Below are 17,506 nucleotides of genomic sequence, written 5' to 3'. Positions count from 1 at the left end.
TAAACTCTTATTAACATCAGACAACACTGCTCACTGCTTCTCCTAAAAGATAAATAAAGAGAAAAAAACAAGAACACACCAGTTGGCCTCAGCTAGAACAGAGCAGCTTTCAGACTGTCAGTTAACTAAAAGGGAATTGTTATTTATCACTCTCTTGTACAGCTCCAGACTAAAATTTTACAAGACGTTCTCACAGAAGAACATCTTAAGAACAAAACACTACTTATCATACAGTTTTAAGGGCTAATAGTTCTACTTCCCCACATATTTACTGATCATTAACTTACACACAGCAGATAGTTGCCTTTCTGTGAGTTACAGCCCATTTTATTCACACCTGGGGAAACACTGAAGTATTCATTTATCAAAATCAATATGATCAGAAAAGGGCAGCTGAGGAACAAACACACAGAACTCACCTGTGCTGTTCACCACTTAATGCCTCTTAAATAAAAATATTTTAAGTCATCAGAACATAACCGTTTCACTCAACTGCACTTGCATTAGCAGTTTAAATCAGTTTTTAAACACATTTTGTTCTCTTTATCTGAAAAAATTGCACATGCAGGTTATATCTATATTAACACGAACATAAAAAGGTACTAACAAAAAATACAGACATTGGACCCAAATTGAGATGCAAGTAAATCAAGCCTGCAGCAGCACCCCTTACACTCTGCTTGCAGTTGCAGTAATTGATCCAGGTCTTGCAAAAAGGATGATAAGGTTATCTAGCTTCCCATTTGGTTTATCACGTTTCTTTTTTTTGTTTGTTTGTTTTTGTTTTGTTTTTTTGGTGGGTTTTTGTTGCTGTTACAATAGAGCCAAGATGCTAAAAATAATAAGTCAATAATACGTAGAAATCACTCAATGTATACAACATATTTATGAAGCACTAGCAGATGCTTTAATACTGTTTTACTCCCTGTTGCGCCAGTGGCGCAACACATCAGATATCATATCTTCACAAAAGATGTGTGAAGAAAAGAAGCTCACTTCACAAAAACTCTAATCCCTTCTAGGCTGTCAGTACAAATTCCCTTCCATATTCTTTGAAAAAAAAAAAAAAAAGTAAATATCGTCAAAATATCATTGGAACATAACCCATGAACTTAGTTTATGAATTACTTCTTCAGATAAGGTTACATAGACTAGATGCCTAAGATGCTGTAATGTGATGCAAAATACAGCAGTGACAGCAGAGTAGCACAGTCCCATGCTGCAGGAAGGGAAGATTTAATCAAGTACAACAACTACAGGCACAGAAAACAAAGACTACTTACCTTCAGAAAACCTCAGGTACACAGGGATCTTCAGTGAGATGCTCTTGCCTCTACTGACAACCCTTAAGCAAGGTCTGGGAAGGGGGGACCCTGACTCCACCAGGTGCAATCACTCAGGTACATTGTTTGCATCTGAGATCCCCTGGGTTGGCCCTGCCTTCCCACCAGGTGCTCAATCACTGCTTCAGGCCATGACTCAGCATTTCCGCTATAGACAGTGTGTGTGGTTTTGTTTTATTTTTTGTTTTAAATAGATCTGAAAACCACTTTGTAACTTCATAGAAGCAGGTTTTCTGTCCTATGCTTCTCCACATACATTGCTACAATTAAAAGTAACACCAAAAACCATGTTTTACACGAGGAGGAATGCAATCAAACTGAACTTATATTTTAATGTTGTATTGAAATAAAAGCAGTCTCAAGTTCATGGCAACCTTCACTTCCAGATAAACAAGGAGTCTATAAAGCACACTAACTTAATATCCTTACTTGTTTGCCAGTTCCTTCAACAGTGTTTTAGATGTTTTCATAGCATAGTCAGCTTCCCAATCTAGATGCAGCCTACAAACACATCTCCTCAATGGTGCATGTGACAACCACACCTACAGAAAGCTAGCAGCTCCAGACCAGTTCACAAGCATGCAACTGAGTGAAGAGAAAGCCCACCCTGACCAATGAAGCCATCTTTGTTGGGTACTAGTTCTACAGTGAGTATGCAGCAACGGAACACCAGGCCCCAGCTGTTCTCTGTGAACACTCATCACTTACCCAAGCCATCCAGGCAGGGCACCCAGAGGCACACCTGGGGATTATGAGCACATTATCTAAGCATTAAACACAGCCTCTGTACAACATAACCAATCTTTTTCAGACCTTAGTTTGCAGGAGGATAAACAACTACTACCTACATTCAGGTTAACTGGATAAAACAAATAAACAAGCAACAGATAAAGGCATACAGAGGGCAAGCCCTTTTCTAGTATAAAAGAGTATACCTCTCTACCTTCTGACCACTTTGCAAAGGCACTCAGTGGAAGACATTCCAACTTTTAGAACCGAAAACTTTTCTACCAAAGGCATCTAAATAAGTGCCTTGCTTTCTAAAGCGATTAGGAGGCAGGAATCCCAGCTGAAATGGTCAGCTTAACTTTCAATACAGATTACTGCCCAACATGCTGAAAATATATTGTTGGGCCACACAACAAATAAAGAAAGAAACAAACAAATAAATGATCTGGTATTGACTATGGCTGCCATTCCCTTTTCAAAAGCTGGTCCTGGTTAGCAGCTCAACTAAACAGTAAGTGCAAACAGCTGTAAATAAAGCAACGTATCATGGTAAACAGCTTAACACACTTAAAGCAGAATTTACAAACAGCTCATCCTGTTAGGACGTACACACTGCATACAGGTGCTTTTATTTTGACCTCTAACCACTAAGCATTCAGTGGTTCCAATTTTGTGATTTCTTGTTCAGTTGAAACAAAGCACAAAATGTTTCCTTTTTTTTTTTTCCCCAGAATTTTCCAACATCCCGCAGTTCTTGTTTGCATACAGGATTTGAGGTTCTTGTGGTTAGTTGCACCATTTCTGATGCAATTATAAAAATAAACAAAAAGGAAAGCAGGAAATAATTTCATTCATCCTAGCACTCTGCAAACAGCATAACCATATTCAGTGGTTCTTCCTGGCAGCCCTTCCTTTATTGACAGCAACAAGCTTTCATAACTTGGAAATTAAAAAGAACATGATTGGGAGGCTCAGAAAGTCTACACTGATCAGCTGGTGAAGAGAAATCTAAATAAAGAAAACAAAATCCAGTTCCATTAGCACAATAGCTTTAACAGAGTAAGCTGTGAAAATTTCAGTGCTCATTTGCAGTGTAAATTGGGGACTGTGTCATAACTGACAAATTGACATTTTCACTCCATAGCAAGACTTAAGCAGAACTGTGCTAAGTGTAGTTTTTAGGAAATTGCTGAAGATACAGAAAAGTGATAGAAAGCTACGTAGTGGGATAAAAAGACTAAAAAAAATGCAAAACAGTGCAAAATAATAGTAATAATAATATGGAATGTCAAAGTACAGCATCCCTTTGTACCAACTACAGCAAAATTTCTTTTCCTAAACCTTGCCAGGTCAACTAATTTTCCCACACATTCACGCTACTCAGATGCTACACCACCCTAAGGTTTTCTAATACAGTTAATAATTTGAACAGTATCACAAGAAATATCAGGTCTATGGCCCACAAAATATGCAAGTACCTCCAACTTACCAGACACCTGTGTGTCACAACGAGGCCAGAAGAAAAAATAGTTTTTATATATGCTATTAAATCTCCTGTAAACTTTGCCATCTCATAAACTTGCTCTCATTAACTTTCAGAGAGGGTGGCCATGCACCAGAACAGCCTGCCCAGGGATGTAGATGTGGCCCTAAGCTGCCAGAGTTCTGGAAGCATTTGGACAATGCTCTCAGACAGAGGGTCTGATTTTTGGGTGGTCTTGTGTGGAGATCAGAGTTAAACCCAGTGATGCATATGTGCCCTACCCAACTCTAGCTATTCAGTGGTTCTGTGATTTAGAGCCAGCCTTGTTGACTACTCTGGAATGTACTGGGAACACTTGGTCCTTTCCATCTCTTCGTCTCAATCTTTTGGGTCAGTGAGGCTCACCTTCTTTTCTCTCATTCAGCTCATGGCTTTTCTCATATATAATCCTTCAATATTGGTCTTTGACAGAGTTCTTCATCTAATATAGTTTCCTTTCACTGTGGTCCATCCAAAACCACTTTCCAGACTCCATTACTCCCAACAGTCTTATCCTAATTTATTGCCTCTGAACCTCATATAGTCTGAGTATTATCTCATCACCATCAGGGTCAGATAAACCCTCTTTTGCATTGTCTGAACAAATGCAGGGGAAAATTGAGGGCAGAGTGGTAATACACTCTCTGCTCACTGTTCCTGAGAGAAATAATTACAGAAGAAATCTTGCTTAGTCTCTGTAGTTCTGGAAAAGAGTAAGCTCTGTATAGATGAAATATTTGGAGAATTTTGTTGTCAAATCCTCAGAGCACAGGTGAGCCCCTATTTGTCAACAGACAGTAACTGGGTCAAATTCTTTACAGGAGAAATAAAAGAATTACAAGAGAAAAAATAGTTTGGAAAATGAGAGATGAAGAAACAGGTTTAGTTCAAGCTTCTTCAGAGCCACAGTGTGGGGAAGGGAAGGTAAGCACAGTACTAGCTGAGAGGAAGAAGGAATTCTGAAGAGATTTTTGAGTGATATTTTTAAACCAAATATCTCTGTTGACATTTAGTCAGGTGAGATATACATATTTAACACACTTTGCAAACAGATGTGAAATCGCTGTATGACAGCAAAAGCTTTCCGTGAAGTCCTGGGCAGGGAGAGTAAATGATGGAAAATGCATTTCGATCACATTCCCCAGCAATATCAGATCACAATTCTTAACTGCTTATTTTCTGCATTGCTCTGCAGCTAGTCTTATGAGCTGGTTATACTCAGCTTTCCCCTAAATACATCCATCTGAGAGCTAAATGAAGCCTGGACATGCATTGAGGCTACGTGTAGAGGACAAGATCAATGACTCTACTTCCAACAAAATCTTATTTGCTTTGGAAAAGGAGCCAAAGAAGATGATTTTGAGTTGATGACTCTTCAGAGAAACAGATCCTCAAAAGCCATTACTTTCCAATGTGCAGCATGTAACTAAGCTCACAGAAGCCATAGTCCCACATGTATTTCTGAACATTGCTATGGTGGGAGAAATCACACATCAGAATACTTTGGGGGCAAATATATTTTATGTTATTTACTTTCAGGAGGTTTTCATTACCCTTCTCTCTTTGACCACCTCGGCATCTGCACTTTACTCTTGTGTTTGCTTTCCCTCATTTCCCTCACTTTCACACAAGCCACAGAAAACCCAACATTTATATTCTGATCAGCAAATTGGAGTTATCTTTTGAAATGAATTTTTTAAGCTCGTGTTCAATAGCCTCTGCTTTTGGGAATAACTAAGGTGCAATAGTCCCGTGATTTTGTTCTGCTTCAGTTCTCAGAACATGGCTCTCAGTGTTGGAAAGTGGATGTGGGTTTCTTATGCAGGAACAACAGAAGATGATGAAAAAATAAAGTCTGAAGGGAGAAGTTTTTGAAATAGGAATCCATGTCTCCGCACAAAAGTTTTAGGAGGCATCTAGTTCAAAATGATTTAAAAACAGTGTTTCAGGTAGTCTGAACGCTTCCTTTTGTTTATGAGCTATTATGACAACTCTAACATAAGTCTGTGACACTTGCAACTTTTTTGAACTAAGGGAACACATTCTGCAGCATCACTTGCAATTTTTTTACCTGCATGATAATTTGACATAATAGGTGATACATTCTGATTATCAACAATAGTTATCCTTCCGTAATAACAAACATATTTCGGATATTTTAACTATCAAGACATTATTCTTTTACTCTGTATTTCAAAAACGCAGTGAAATGGCACCAGAAGGGATAGATTTCATGGGAAGATTATTTTCTTTTTAAATCAATAAGCAATGTAATAATAGTTTATAATATACCCTGACTTCGCAAGAAAATCTTGGAGTCAGGCAATGGGAAAATGGCAGGAAAAAAAAAGATTTTTCTTACAGTGGAACTGCATTTTGAAACTGCATATCTAATCACAAATCTCAAAGTGAAAAATCAAGTTCAGATTTCTAGTCAAACTTATTAAATATTTTTCAGTGCTTTAGCTGCCTGCAGTTCACAACTGTTCCCTAAAACATACATATTCACAAATAGTTCCCTTTATTTATTTATTTTTTAATTTAACAACAACAATAATTTCTTTGCATTTTTTAATACTTACTAGGATTTAGACTCAACCAACATAGCTATATTTCCATAGCTAGCTACATAAAACTAAGCTAAGCTCGGACATAATTGAACTAGACTAGAGGTTCAAGTACCAATGAGAAGTCCAGGTTCAAAAGTCAACAGCTGGTGGAAAAAAAGTGGAAAAAGAACAAAAGGTAATGATGTGTTCTTCCCCTTTTGATTTGTAGGAAGCTATTAACAACTATACTTGGATACCAGTACAGATGCCAAGTATCCTTGTGCTAGGTACTCACAAAGCTCCATGAATTCACTCCCATGTAGACACAGCCCTTTTTGAAAAGACATGCTCTAGGAAACTACAGCTACTGATGAGGTTGTTGGCATTCCTGACATGCTCTCAACTGCTACTTAAGATGCTCTGGCTTCCAGGAATCCAAATAAGTGCCTTCTGCTATATTTCTGCTTGTGATGCTTGAAAAAGTCATTACTGACTGGCTGGAGTAGAAGCAGAAATAGTATGGGTATTTGAGATGAAGATCTTTAGGAGTTTTCATGATACAGAGTCTGACATCTTTCATGTGCTAGAACAGCAGCCATTTGTGAGAGAGACCACTAAGCTCCAGACCTCAGTAGGTCTCCCTTGGTTTTTGTTTGTTTGCTTTGTTTTGTTTTTCTAGATACAGGTTGCAAGCATGCAGAAAGAGGGGTTTCATTTCCTACTCTGTTGCTAATAGGAAGCTTTATCAGGACCTGAAATACAAATTGCTGGATAGAGGGTGCTATCTGCCTGTTCCTGAGTTAAGCTATGTATTGAAGAAAGAAATCTAGAGAATAAAAATGTAGTTGGAGAGGCAATAATGAGCCCTTACAATAAGAAGGTGAGACAGAAAGATTGTTTTCTACTCTTCCTCAGCACTATATCCAACTTTATTATTTAGTTACTTTTTTCTCACATTTCCTCACAATCCTCTTTTTTCTTCTCCTTGCACATTTGGTCCAAATAATATAGGCACTTTTTGGTAGAAAAAATAAAAGTATCTTTTGCATTTAGCAGCATGTACAGAATCCCAAAGAACAATGCAATAATGTATTTCATAAACAATGTCAGTATTCCTATTATCCGTTGTTACTCTTTCCCCGATTAAGGGCTATCTAAAAGTGCTCCATACACACAGAGTAATCACATTGCTTACCATTTCTTTGTCAAGATGAGCCATATTTGTTCTAGAAACACAATCACAAGAGAAAACATCTAAGTAAACAAAACCCATAGCCAGCCTGGTCACTTCATGAAACAAGTCTTAAGCTGTTCCACAGAAGCAAACGCAAAGCCAAAACCAGACTACTGAAACTCAGTATAAAAAGCTATCAAGCATCTTCTCTACTAAATAGTGTCATGTGACACTGTCTGACTCTGACCTCTCAACTAAATCCACGTCTTTGGAAACATCCAGTAACATTCACAGAATCACCAGTGTTGGAAAAGACCTCTAAGATCATCCAGTTCAACCACCCACCCATCACCAGTATTTCCTACTAAACCACATCCCTCAATACAACATCTAATCATTTCTTGCTTTTGCCATTGTTACTTCTGCATTTGTTATCTGGCTTTGACTCTCAGCAAATAGCAAGTCACCACCCAAGAGCCTTTTGGCAGCCCACAGGAGATCCAGAACAGAAAGGACAGACAACTCTGGACTGCTGCCAACAGCCATCAAAATACATGGTCAATATTTTTCACCTAAATGCTTACAATTGCTATGATACGATAATAACAGTAAAACAATAACTTATTGCTTAGGTAAATGCTAAAGTTCTATTTGCGATTCTCTCCCCCCAGGAATCAAACATCATGGGGATGCAAGTGGTGCTATCATTGAAGAAGGGCTTGGAAAAAATATAATCCATAAAGAAATTACTGGTTTCACTGAAATTCCTTGGATCCTGAGATATCAGCAGGAGGAGTGTGGTCTACAGAAAAATCATAATAATAAGAGGTTTAGAAAACCAGAGAATCTGCTGCAACACTAGAAAGTTATCATTTTCTGTGAACAGTAGCAATTTATTTTTTCTATTCAAGTACTTATTTGAGGCATTCAGTCTAAAGGACATCGTTTTTATAGATTTCATTCATATTTATAAATCACTTTTACAAATTATTTCTGTTGTTTCATGAATTTACAAGGTTGTGTCCTGGTTCATAGAGAATATCTGTAGCGTTTGACTGAAGCTCATGGCAATTCTCTAGAGATGCTCATAAACTGCATTTGTAAACTCTGGAGAATTTCAAATATCAAGTTGCAGGATCACCATATGCCCCCAAGTTGGAAGGAATGCCTTCACATTCAAAAGGTTACTCAGATATGAAAAGATCATGTTCTGAACACAAAAGCAGTTGATGACATGTCATAATGTAAAGAGTAAGGGAAAGCACAGTCAATTGTTAGGCTTGTTGCTGTTTTCTTGGGAGATCCACAATTCCAAAGGCTTTTCATGACAGCTGCACTTTTCTGTCATAGCATGAGCCCTCTGAACCTCCAGGAAGATGGCTCACAGCAGCAAGACAATGCCAAACTGTAACAGCTGTAGTGTACACACAGAGTCCAGAGATCCTAAGAATAAAATCCCCAAATTGCACCTCATCAGGACCTCCCATCAGAAGGCTTCCTGATGAAAAGCACTGCTGCTCCAAAGCCTAAATATTTCTCAGAAAGCTTTTTCCTAGATTTTCTTATGTTTTCAATTACAAAACCTGAAATACATACTTACAGTTGCCCAGTGTGACCTGATTCTGACTACTCTGGTTTGAAGAAATGACCTGAAATATTAATTTTCAAATGTATTTCCTATTGGGTTATCTTGTCTCCTGAGGACTGTGGATCACAGGACTGGGCTGGATCCATTTACAGATGGCCCTCTCTCCACACAGGACTCACACATGTTTTGGTAGAATCAGTTCAATAAATTAAATCAGGAAACATTTTGACTTAGAAAGACCTTAAAGTTTTATTTAGAAATGAAATAAAACGTGAAACAAAATGTTCCACTGCTTTAAAACAATGTCTTGAATTAATCAAGTCCCTGGATATTTTTCATATTTTTTTTATTCCTATCCACAACTGCAAACAACATTAAGCACTTTCTACGGGACCATGGACACTTGTAATGACGCGCTCTAATTAAAATATCCTAATGAGTAAGAAGTAAGTAATCTAGAAATAAACCACAATGAACTGCAAAATGTATTGCCAGTTTTGATAAGCATGCAGTTTTAAAATAGAAAATAAATTTACAACATCAAGCTTCACACTGTCAGAAGACGGTAATGAGATTGATTGTAAAGATACGCTTTCAAGGCTTTTGCTTTCCTGCATTATAACTGGATAAAATTACATTTTTCAATATTTAAAATCAGCTGGTAACCTCAGTAAGGTCAGAGATGTACTCTATGCTGTCACTAAACTGTGGCTTAGTTACTCTGTATGTGAAAAGATATTACACCTACTCGCAAGATTTACACATTTTATATATGTATGCATATAAACAGACACAAAAATACAGTACATATGCATTTGTATATAAAGAAGAAACAAAAGGATGTAAAAAGAACATGTATAATATTTACAACAACATGAAAATTGCACATTACTCTAGCCACACAGATCTCAAATTTTCTCATCTGATTTCTTCCTCAAATGTCCAGTCCCCATTCTGGGTGCCCATCCAATGACTTGGGAGCTACACTGCATCTTTGAACTATTTACCATGTGCACTATATTTTAGTCAAGGGGAAGAAACTGAAAGGTCAAATGCTGTTCTGCTCACACCTGCCCAGAGGGACAGCGATGCTTTTGTGCAGAAAGGATGCAGAAAACTCAATAGGCTTGTGATCATGGACAAATCACCCTACAGCTTCCCAAATGCAGCAGAAGCCTCAAAGTAAGCTTCTAAATGTGAATCTGCCCACCAACACAGTGTTCATAACAGAATAAGTTGAACTGAATCCTTACCATGTTGTCATCTTATTCAAAACTTAGAGAAAATGACACAGAGTTGGAAACAGACTTGAAATTCTGTACATCTCAGTCAAGGTTTAATGCACATGTGCTTTAAATCACGCCCTATTTAACACTTATGATTACACAGTTGACCAAATTCCCCACAGAAAATGTTTCCACAGCCTCTTCTAATCACCTCACAGAAACCTACATTTGTCTTCTATTGCAGAACAATTTACTCAGCTAGGGATCCTTAAAGACAGCTCTCACTTCTGCACCTGAAGCTAAAAAAAGAACTCTAGTTTAAAATAAATTAATAAATAAAATTTAGTATTTGGAAAATATACCATTGACAAATATATGCACACAATGGAAATCAAAAGAGATTCAGCTCATTTACTATAAAAAGGTAATAAGCTGTGTCCTACCTATGGTGGTTATAACAGTGCCAGCAAAGAAGAAGGAACTTCCCAAGTCCCAGTGACTGATCTGAGTAGATGTGTTTCCTAAAGGTATGATTCCTGCATTTATTGCTGCCACTACTTGCTGCAAGTTTAAAAAGATTTTTGTCAATATTCATGAAACATTGATATTAATATACATTACATTAAGATAAGTAATTTATTTAACCCCAGCAATAAACCACAAAAAGACAAGTGTTGGGTTGCTCAAGTTTTATCACTCAGTCAGGCTAGGATTTATTGCTCAGAATACACACTTGAGCACGTTAGTGAGCTGCAGAGCTGTGAGCTCTACAGTACTAAGGCAAAATGAACACAATACCCACACAGTCTACAAGAGTCATGTTAACTGCGTGACAAACACGATTATTTTTACTGGTGTAACATTTTAATGAAGAAAAATGTGCATTAGACAAAAATTTACAATTACATTTCCCAAAATATTCATCTGTTGAGTTAGGAAAGCAAATTTATTTTTTAAAAGACAATCATTTTAGAACTCCAAGAAGAAAAAAATCACCATGCATTATTTTGGATCAAATGAACTCTAAGTAATTAAAATATTTCTTTAAAATAGACAATTCAGTAATGAAAGGTGTGTAATTACAGCTATAGTGATAAAACCTCCCCTGTATCAGTTGCAAATCCAGGGTCAAGTACCAAACGCGTATATCTCTAAGCTTAAACAACTACATACTTCATAAATATTGTTCTTGAAAAAGTCAGTTCCAGCAGCTGAAATGAGCAAGCAGGACATTTATGGCATTTTCAGAATCTTGAGAAATATGAAACATTTTCTACACTGGCGATGTCACCTACTGTACACTATTTTCACACAAGAGGATTCCCGTGTAGTCTTATCTCCGTTGTAGGTAGACACCAGCAATTGAGTTAAACACCACACGTCAAGAAAACACATTTTTAAACTTGCAATAAATATTTAAAAGGGGGTTTCTTTCATAATCATGATTGTTGTAATAATAATTGGCGTTCAACAAAAGAACATCACAGGAAGCAATCCTGCAAAGCTAAAATGAACATTTTCACTAACAGATAGCTTCATCTTGGTGAGTTGTCCAAAAATAACTTTGCAGATAAAGGCATTCAGCAACAGGGTAGACCAGAATGGTTTTCTGTGTGGGCAGAAACCCCACTGTTCTGGTTTCTGATACTGCTTTGAGTGAAGCCCTCTGAAATTGTTTGATTATTTTGGAGGAAGACTGTCTTGCAGAACTAACAATCTTTTCAATCACAAAATATATCAATATTTTGCCAATTAAATTATTTTTGTCTCTAAACAGTGCTCGTGCAAGTCAGTTGGTGTGGACAGACATGACAAAATAATAGTCCTGGGATCCCCAAGCCATTGATTTTCTATGACTGGATCTCAACCAAAATCCACCGCTTCCAGTTTGCCATTGCCAAAGCTCAGATGCACAAAGCAGCCATCCCTGAAACCACGAGGATGCCACCGCCATTTTCAGCACCCAGAGTGTCAGCAGAAAATTGACAAGTCAAGTGACACAGTCAGTCAGTAACTTGGCATAGAATTTGCATTGTGTTAACCATCTATACCTTCAACTATTCATTTTAAAATGCTTTAAAATACAAGAAAGCAAGACATCCAAGATGAGGAATATTCATTCCTACTGAGGAAGAAGAAAAGAACAGGGGGAGGGAAGGTGAAGAGAGTTTAATTTTACTTTGGGTTTGAGGAAAAATGCTTCTTCCGTGTTTGTACATTACATACGACTTGGCAAATATAAGTACTGACAAGTGCTTACATTAGTTTAGAAAGAGACATATCAGATTAAGCCCCATACGGAAACTAGCCCTTATATTGATTTTGGAATTCACATAATACAGATATTCCTTTGACTTACATCCCCCAGTGTGCTACATTATGAAGCCTACTGAATACATTTTGAGTATTGTTTCGTTTTAGAGAACTAAGAATTTTCATCATAAATCCCTTTAACCTGCAAGTGGGAACATGCTCTCCCGTGAGGACATCATCTGGTAAAGTGCTGGATCAACATCATTTTATAAGACCATTCATGTTTTATTACAGTTTATCATACTGTGTGGATGCCCTATACAGAGCAAAGCACCTGTTTAGGCAGTCTAAGAAGACCAATTTTTATACAGTTCCAGATGTAATTTTTTTTTCAGATCTTTATATCATCACCGTAAGTTTTGAAGCCAAACAACATCAATGTCTTCTCTACAAAAGGCGAGCTCATCAAAGCGCTCAAAGATCCAATACAGCTATGCATTTCCTAACTGCAGTATACTACAACTACAGAATTCCAGGAAAAAAGAAACAACCCAAAACTGCTCTGTTGGGTTGTCCTGACAAAACACAACAGATGGCTACAAAAGACAATTAGCCACTAGTATGTCTCTGATTTCAGCCAACAACTAATTACACAGAGTGTAGAGTCAGGGCAAGCAGGAAAGAGACAGTTTCTCTTCACACAGCTTCTGACCAGCACCTTTAGGAACTTTGAGTGGGAGGCTGCATGGTATTCAGATTGTTCAGGATGGATTGTCTTACCACAGATTTCACTACTTTTGGAGTCTGCATGTGTTTTGGTAGCCAAGACACACTGTGACAATGAGTTCAGCAATTTGCTCCTGGATTGTTGAAAAAATAAAACAACTCAACACTTCCTCTTCAAGATTATTTTGTATTTCATCATAATTGTATAAAGTTCTTACGCTATGAGAAACACTGAACTGAAATTTCTTATTTGTCTAATCAAAGAAATTTACTATCTTATAGACCCATCGCCTGCCTTTTCTCCGAGTTAAAAACTGTTTCTTTTTAAACAAATTATTTACCCATTTAAATAAGCTTATTGAATCTTCTATATCAGTAGTTCTTTATTGTCATTATGTCTCATCAGCCTTACTCATGCACAGTTTTAAACACAGTTTTAGTGTGGAAAGGACAGATGATGCCTTCTTCATCATCTGGTTGTTAAGTTTCCAAACACACACTATTAAGCTTTCTCCTCCATGGTTCCTGTGTTTGGGAGAAGCCAGCCTTAAATATTAACAAAGCCACTTCATTACATTTCTTCACAGTCATCCATAAGTCATCCTTGCTAACAAGGATGACAGGCTTGAAAGCAACAAGGTCACAGGTTTACAGTGATCAATAACACTATCTCATAAAGTCTTTGGACAGGAGGCTATCTTTCCTTCTTAGTTTGGTCAGTTCCTGCAAACAGGTCCTTCTTATCAAAGACTATTCTTAAGCATAATGTTAAAGAAAATACCCTGACCTGTGCGCATGTCAGAGCAGTGTCTTCTTTTTGACTAAATAACATTGCTGGCACAAACATAGCTGGACAATTGGATATCAACATTTCCTTATCCTGGAACAAAAATTCAGCCTCACACAGTTGTTTTCTGCTGAATTCACTGAGGGCCAGGATCTCATCCTCCAAGCTTAAAAAGCATCCTATTACTTATATTCAGTACTGCTAGATCCACTTTTCTCTGTCATTTTTATTCTCTCTTCACAGTTGCCTTACTACTGGAGCAAACACAACCATTTTATTTGTCACAAGTTTGGCATGACTATGGAATATCCTAGCACATACAGCAGCACAAGTAACTCTGTATTTTCAATCTTGGAACAGTCAGAATCATGAAAACTGCATAATCTTTACATTTATATCAGGCTGTAGCCAACAAACATTTTACATGATCTTAACACAAGAATTTCTTCTTTACAACAGTATAGTTCAGTGACAGACATAGAGGCAATTTTTCTAGTTTTTCTTATTATCATTCCCTGTGCAAACTAAATTCTGACTTAAATCTCAGTTTCACTTCAGCACTACAGAACCACTTACCTTTGTGACAGGAATATGGACAGTTTTCATTCTTACACCATAAAGACTCTTTCACTTGCTTTGCCTTCCCTGAGTGTATGAGTCTACCAGTGGTTTTCTATGAATTGCCTGAGGACTGAGCGGAGGAGGGGTCCCTCAGCACACAGCATGCAATCAAGGTCTCTATGTGCAGTCATTTTAATAATATCATATATTTTCCATAAATGTATTAGTGTTTTCACCACTTGCTTTTATTTGTCATCACAGTTGTGAAATATAGTGCTTTTTTTGTTTGTTTTTTGACAGTAAAGAAAACTGAGTATCTAAGTATCTCAAAAACTTTAGGAAATTAATTCCAATTTTTTTTTTTAAATCATATGGCTCTTTAGGCTTGCTCTGTACTGTATCTGAAGCATAGGCATGAGGTGCATTCAGGTATTAACTCTTGCTACATCCAAACTACCTGGCTCTACACCTCTATCCAGGCATAAGCTTTAGTAGAACACCAGAGAGAAGAGAGATTTTTGAGTGCAGAGTGGATGGGCCAGGCTTCTACTCTACTTTCAAACACTGGATCTGAGCTACATACACACATAAAGCTTGTATTCGCCCTGTGCTGTTTTGCTTGAAATTGGAGCATTGGGAAAATGAGAGCAACAACACAGAATTTGATTTTAATTCAATGCCAGTTTCCCATATAATTTAGAAACACTTTCTGGTAAATATATTGTGCAGTTTTGTGTTGTCACATAATGATTTATTCAAGCAGAAAGCTATCCACTGAGACCACACTGACCTACCCTTGCAGTTTATCACAAAAATCAGGCTTTCAAAAAGAGCTGTTTGGAGGGGGCGGAAGAAGGGGGAAATAGAAGACAATCCTCCTAGGTCAGGGTTTTCAACCTCTGCTCCTCCGACCCCACAAGGAGTCAATGGAGATGAAAGACAAAAGCAAGTATGTTGGTGATGAAACAAAACCATCTACACTGGGGTCCTCAGTACAAAAAATACAGAGAGGTTTATAAACTGAGGAAGACAGCCTCTGGTTGTCTCCCACAGAAATAAGCATATCTCCAACCAGCCATCCTTCTTGTCCTCCATTAGGCACTGAATGCATGCTTTTGTACCAGGCTGCAGTCACCTCACTTTTCTGAAATGATGTAACAAAATCCATACATTACTTTCAGACTTCCTATCCAAAAATTAAAATAGGTTCACTGCAAAGTATGCTGCTGAAAAAAGACAGAGCATGCTCTCTTCTGTTACCAGGTTGTCAGGATTTGGCCTGTGCTTCCTGGGAATCATTCAACAAGCAGTGTCAAAATGTCAAAAAAGCCTCAGAGTTTTTGGAAATTCACTTCTTCTCCCGAATTTCTTCCTTTGCTGTCCTACACTTAGACAAGAGCGCTCCTTCTCTCTCCCTTGTAGCCAAACATCTCATCCTGCCCAGCTACTTCCCAGGTCCTGCCTTCACACTTCACCTTTGGTTTGCAGAGGATAGAAACCCCAGATGTTTGTTCAGAGGCACATTAGGATGCTTTTAATCCTTAGCAAATGACTCTCACTCTCTCAAAGACTATGCTTTTGAGCACTACTTTTTAAATAAACTACAATGATGTTTGTATTGTAATTCTATGACTGCACATATTCTTTTCATCCATCTAACATATGATTGTAATCTGCACTGGAGTGCTCAGCATGTCAAACAGCTCTTTTCACCCCAAGTTCACAGTCTTCTTGAGCTAAAATATGCAGAAAGATATTGAAAAAAAATCTATATTTCTAAATATGTAGAACAAACAGAATGCATACATAAATTTTGTGTGTGTGTACACATTTATATATACACGTATGTTATATGAACACATTTTGAGATGAAGATCTTACTTTGCATCTTGAGATTAAAGACAGGAAGAATTATTCAGACAGCTGCTCAGGAAAATTGACTTACCAGTGAGTCATAGCTGCCACCCTCTCTAAGACAAAAGCTGTCATTCAGATGCACTCAAGCTAGCTGGGTTCTGGGTCCTGGAAAACTGTTCCTCTGAACTAAATATATCATTCAAGAGCCCAAACCACCGTGCTCAAACAGAGAAGTGACAAAGATGGTTAGAATCTATTTATTATTCTTCCAGAAATCCGTATTGCACTAAAACTCATGAAGGGTAAAGAGCATGTGCTTAAAAATTTCCCTTAGGTTTAATGAGCATGAAGAAAGTAGCTACAGAAGAGGGATCTATCCTATCAGCATGATAAAATGGGAATAGTCCCAAGGCAACAGAAAGTCTGGCAAAAATTCCCCCACTCTGTGAACTGAGAGAATGATACAATCATAGAATCAACAAGGTTGGAAAAGACCTCCAACATCACCCAGTCTAACCATTCACCTACCACCAGTATTTCCCCACTAAACAATGTCCCTCAGTACAGAGAGCAGAGATAGAGATCCATCTGGAAGAGGACAGCAGGAACTGGAGAAATCCAGAGCAGGACATACCCACACCCCGGGAACTCTACAGCTGACCTGCTTTTTTTGTAATGAGACTCAATCACAGCAGGTGGATACCTGAGTAGGGCAGGTCTGGATGAGGCTGGGATCACAGGTGCCTCTAGAATGTCTTTGATTAAATAAATGTTCCTCTACAGTGTCATGACTTGGGGAAAGCTTACGGGCCCTACTAGTAAGGAAACAATACTTCCTGAATTCTTTTCTCTGATGACAGAGAAACAGGCAGGATGTCCTGAGGTGAAAACTGACTAGCAGGGTGTATGGGAACTGTTGAGTCACCTCATGCACCTCATGTTTTAATTGCTTTAAAAGTCATTAATTTCATGTTACTTCATCAATACCATTAGCAGGCAGCTCTGGGACTGGTATTTGGAATTTGACATAAGCTTCATGTTCAAAATGCAGTAACATGGCCTTGTACATTTAAAAAACAACAACAAACAAACATAAAAACTGATGCAATGGTATTTTGGATCCCCAGCTAAATAAAATTCACTGTAATATCAGTTTCTTTTATGCCAATCTGTCAATCTTTCCAAAGCTCT

General features: G+C 37.8%; 1 protein-coding gene across 3 annotated transcripts in view; it reads right to left on the bottom strand.

The window, feature by feature from the left end:
• Positions 1-17,506, bottom strand: part of KCNK2 (potassium two pore domain channel subfamily K member 2) — a 120,641-nt gene that overhangs the window by 45,892 nt on the left and 57,243 nt on the right. For all 3 annotated transcript variants that reach the window (XM_085542930.1, XM_015857338.3, XM_085542931.1), the window contains one exon: positions 10,575-10,692. In XM_085542930.1, the coding sequence (XP_085399056.1) occupies positions 10,575-10,692 (118 nt within the window). The remainder of the gene's footprint in view (positions 1-10,574; positions 10,693-17,506) is intronic.

The sequence above is a fragment of the Coturnix japonica genome, chromosome 3 (genome assembly GCF_054131305.1).
Source record: "Coturnix japonica strain WE chromosome 3, WE-NBRP24, whole genome shotgun sequence".
Lineage (NCBI taxonomy): Eukaryota > Metazoa > Chordata > Aves > Galliformes > Phasianidae > Coturnix > Coturnix japonica.
The sequence above is the reverse complement of the archived record's forward strand: the minus strand, read 5'-3'. Positions and strand labels throughout refer to the sequence as shown.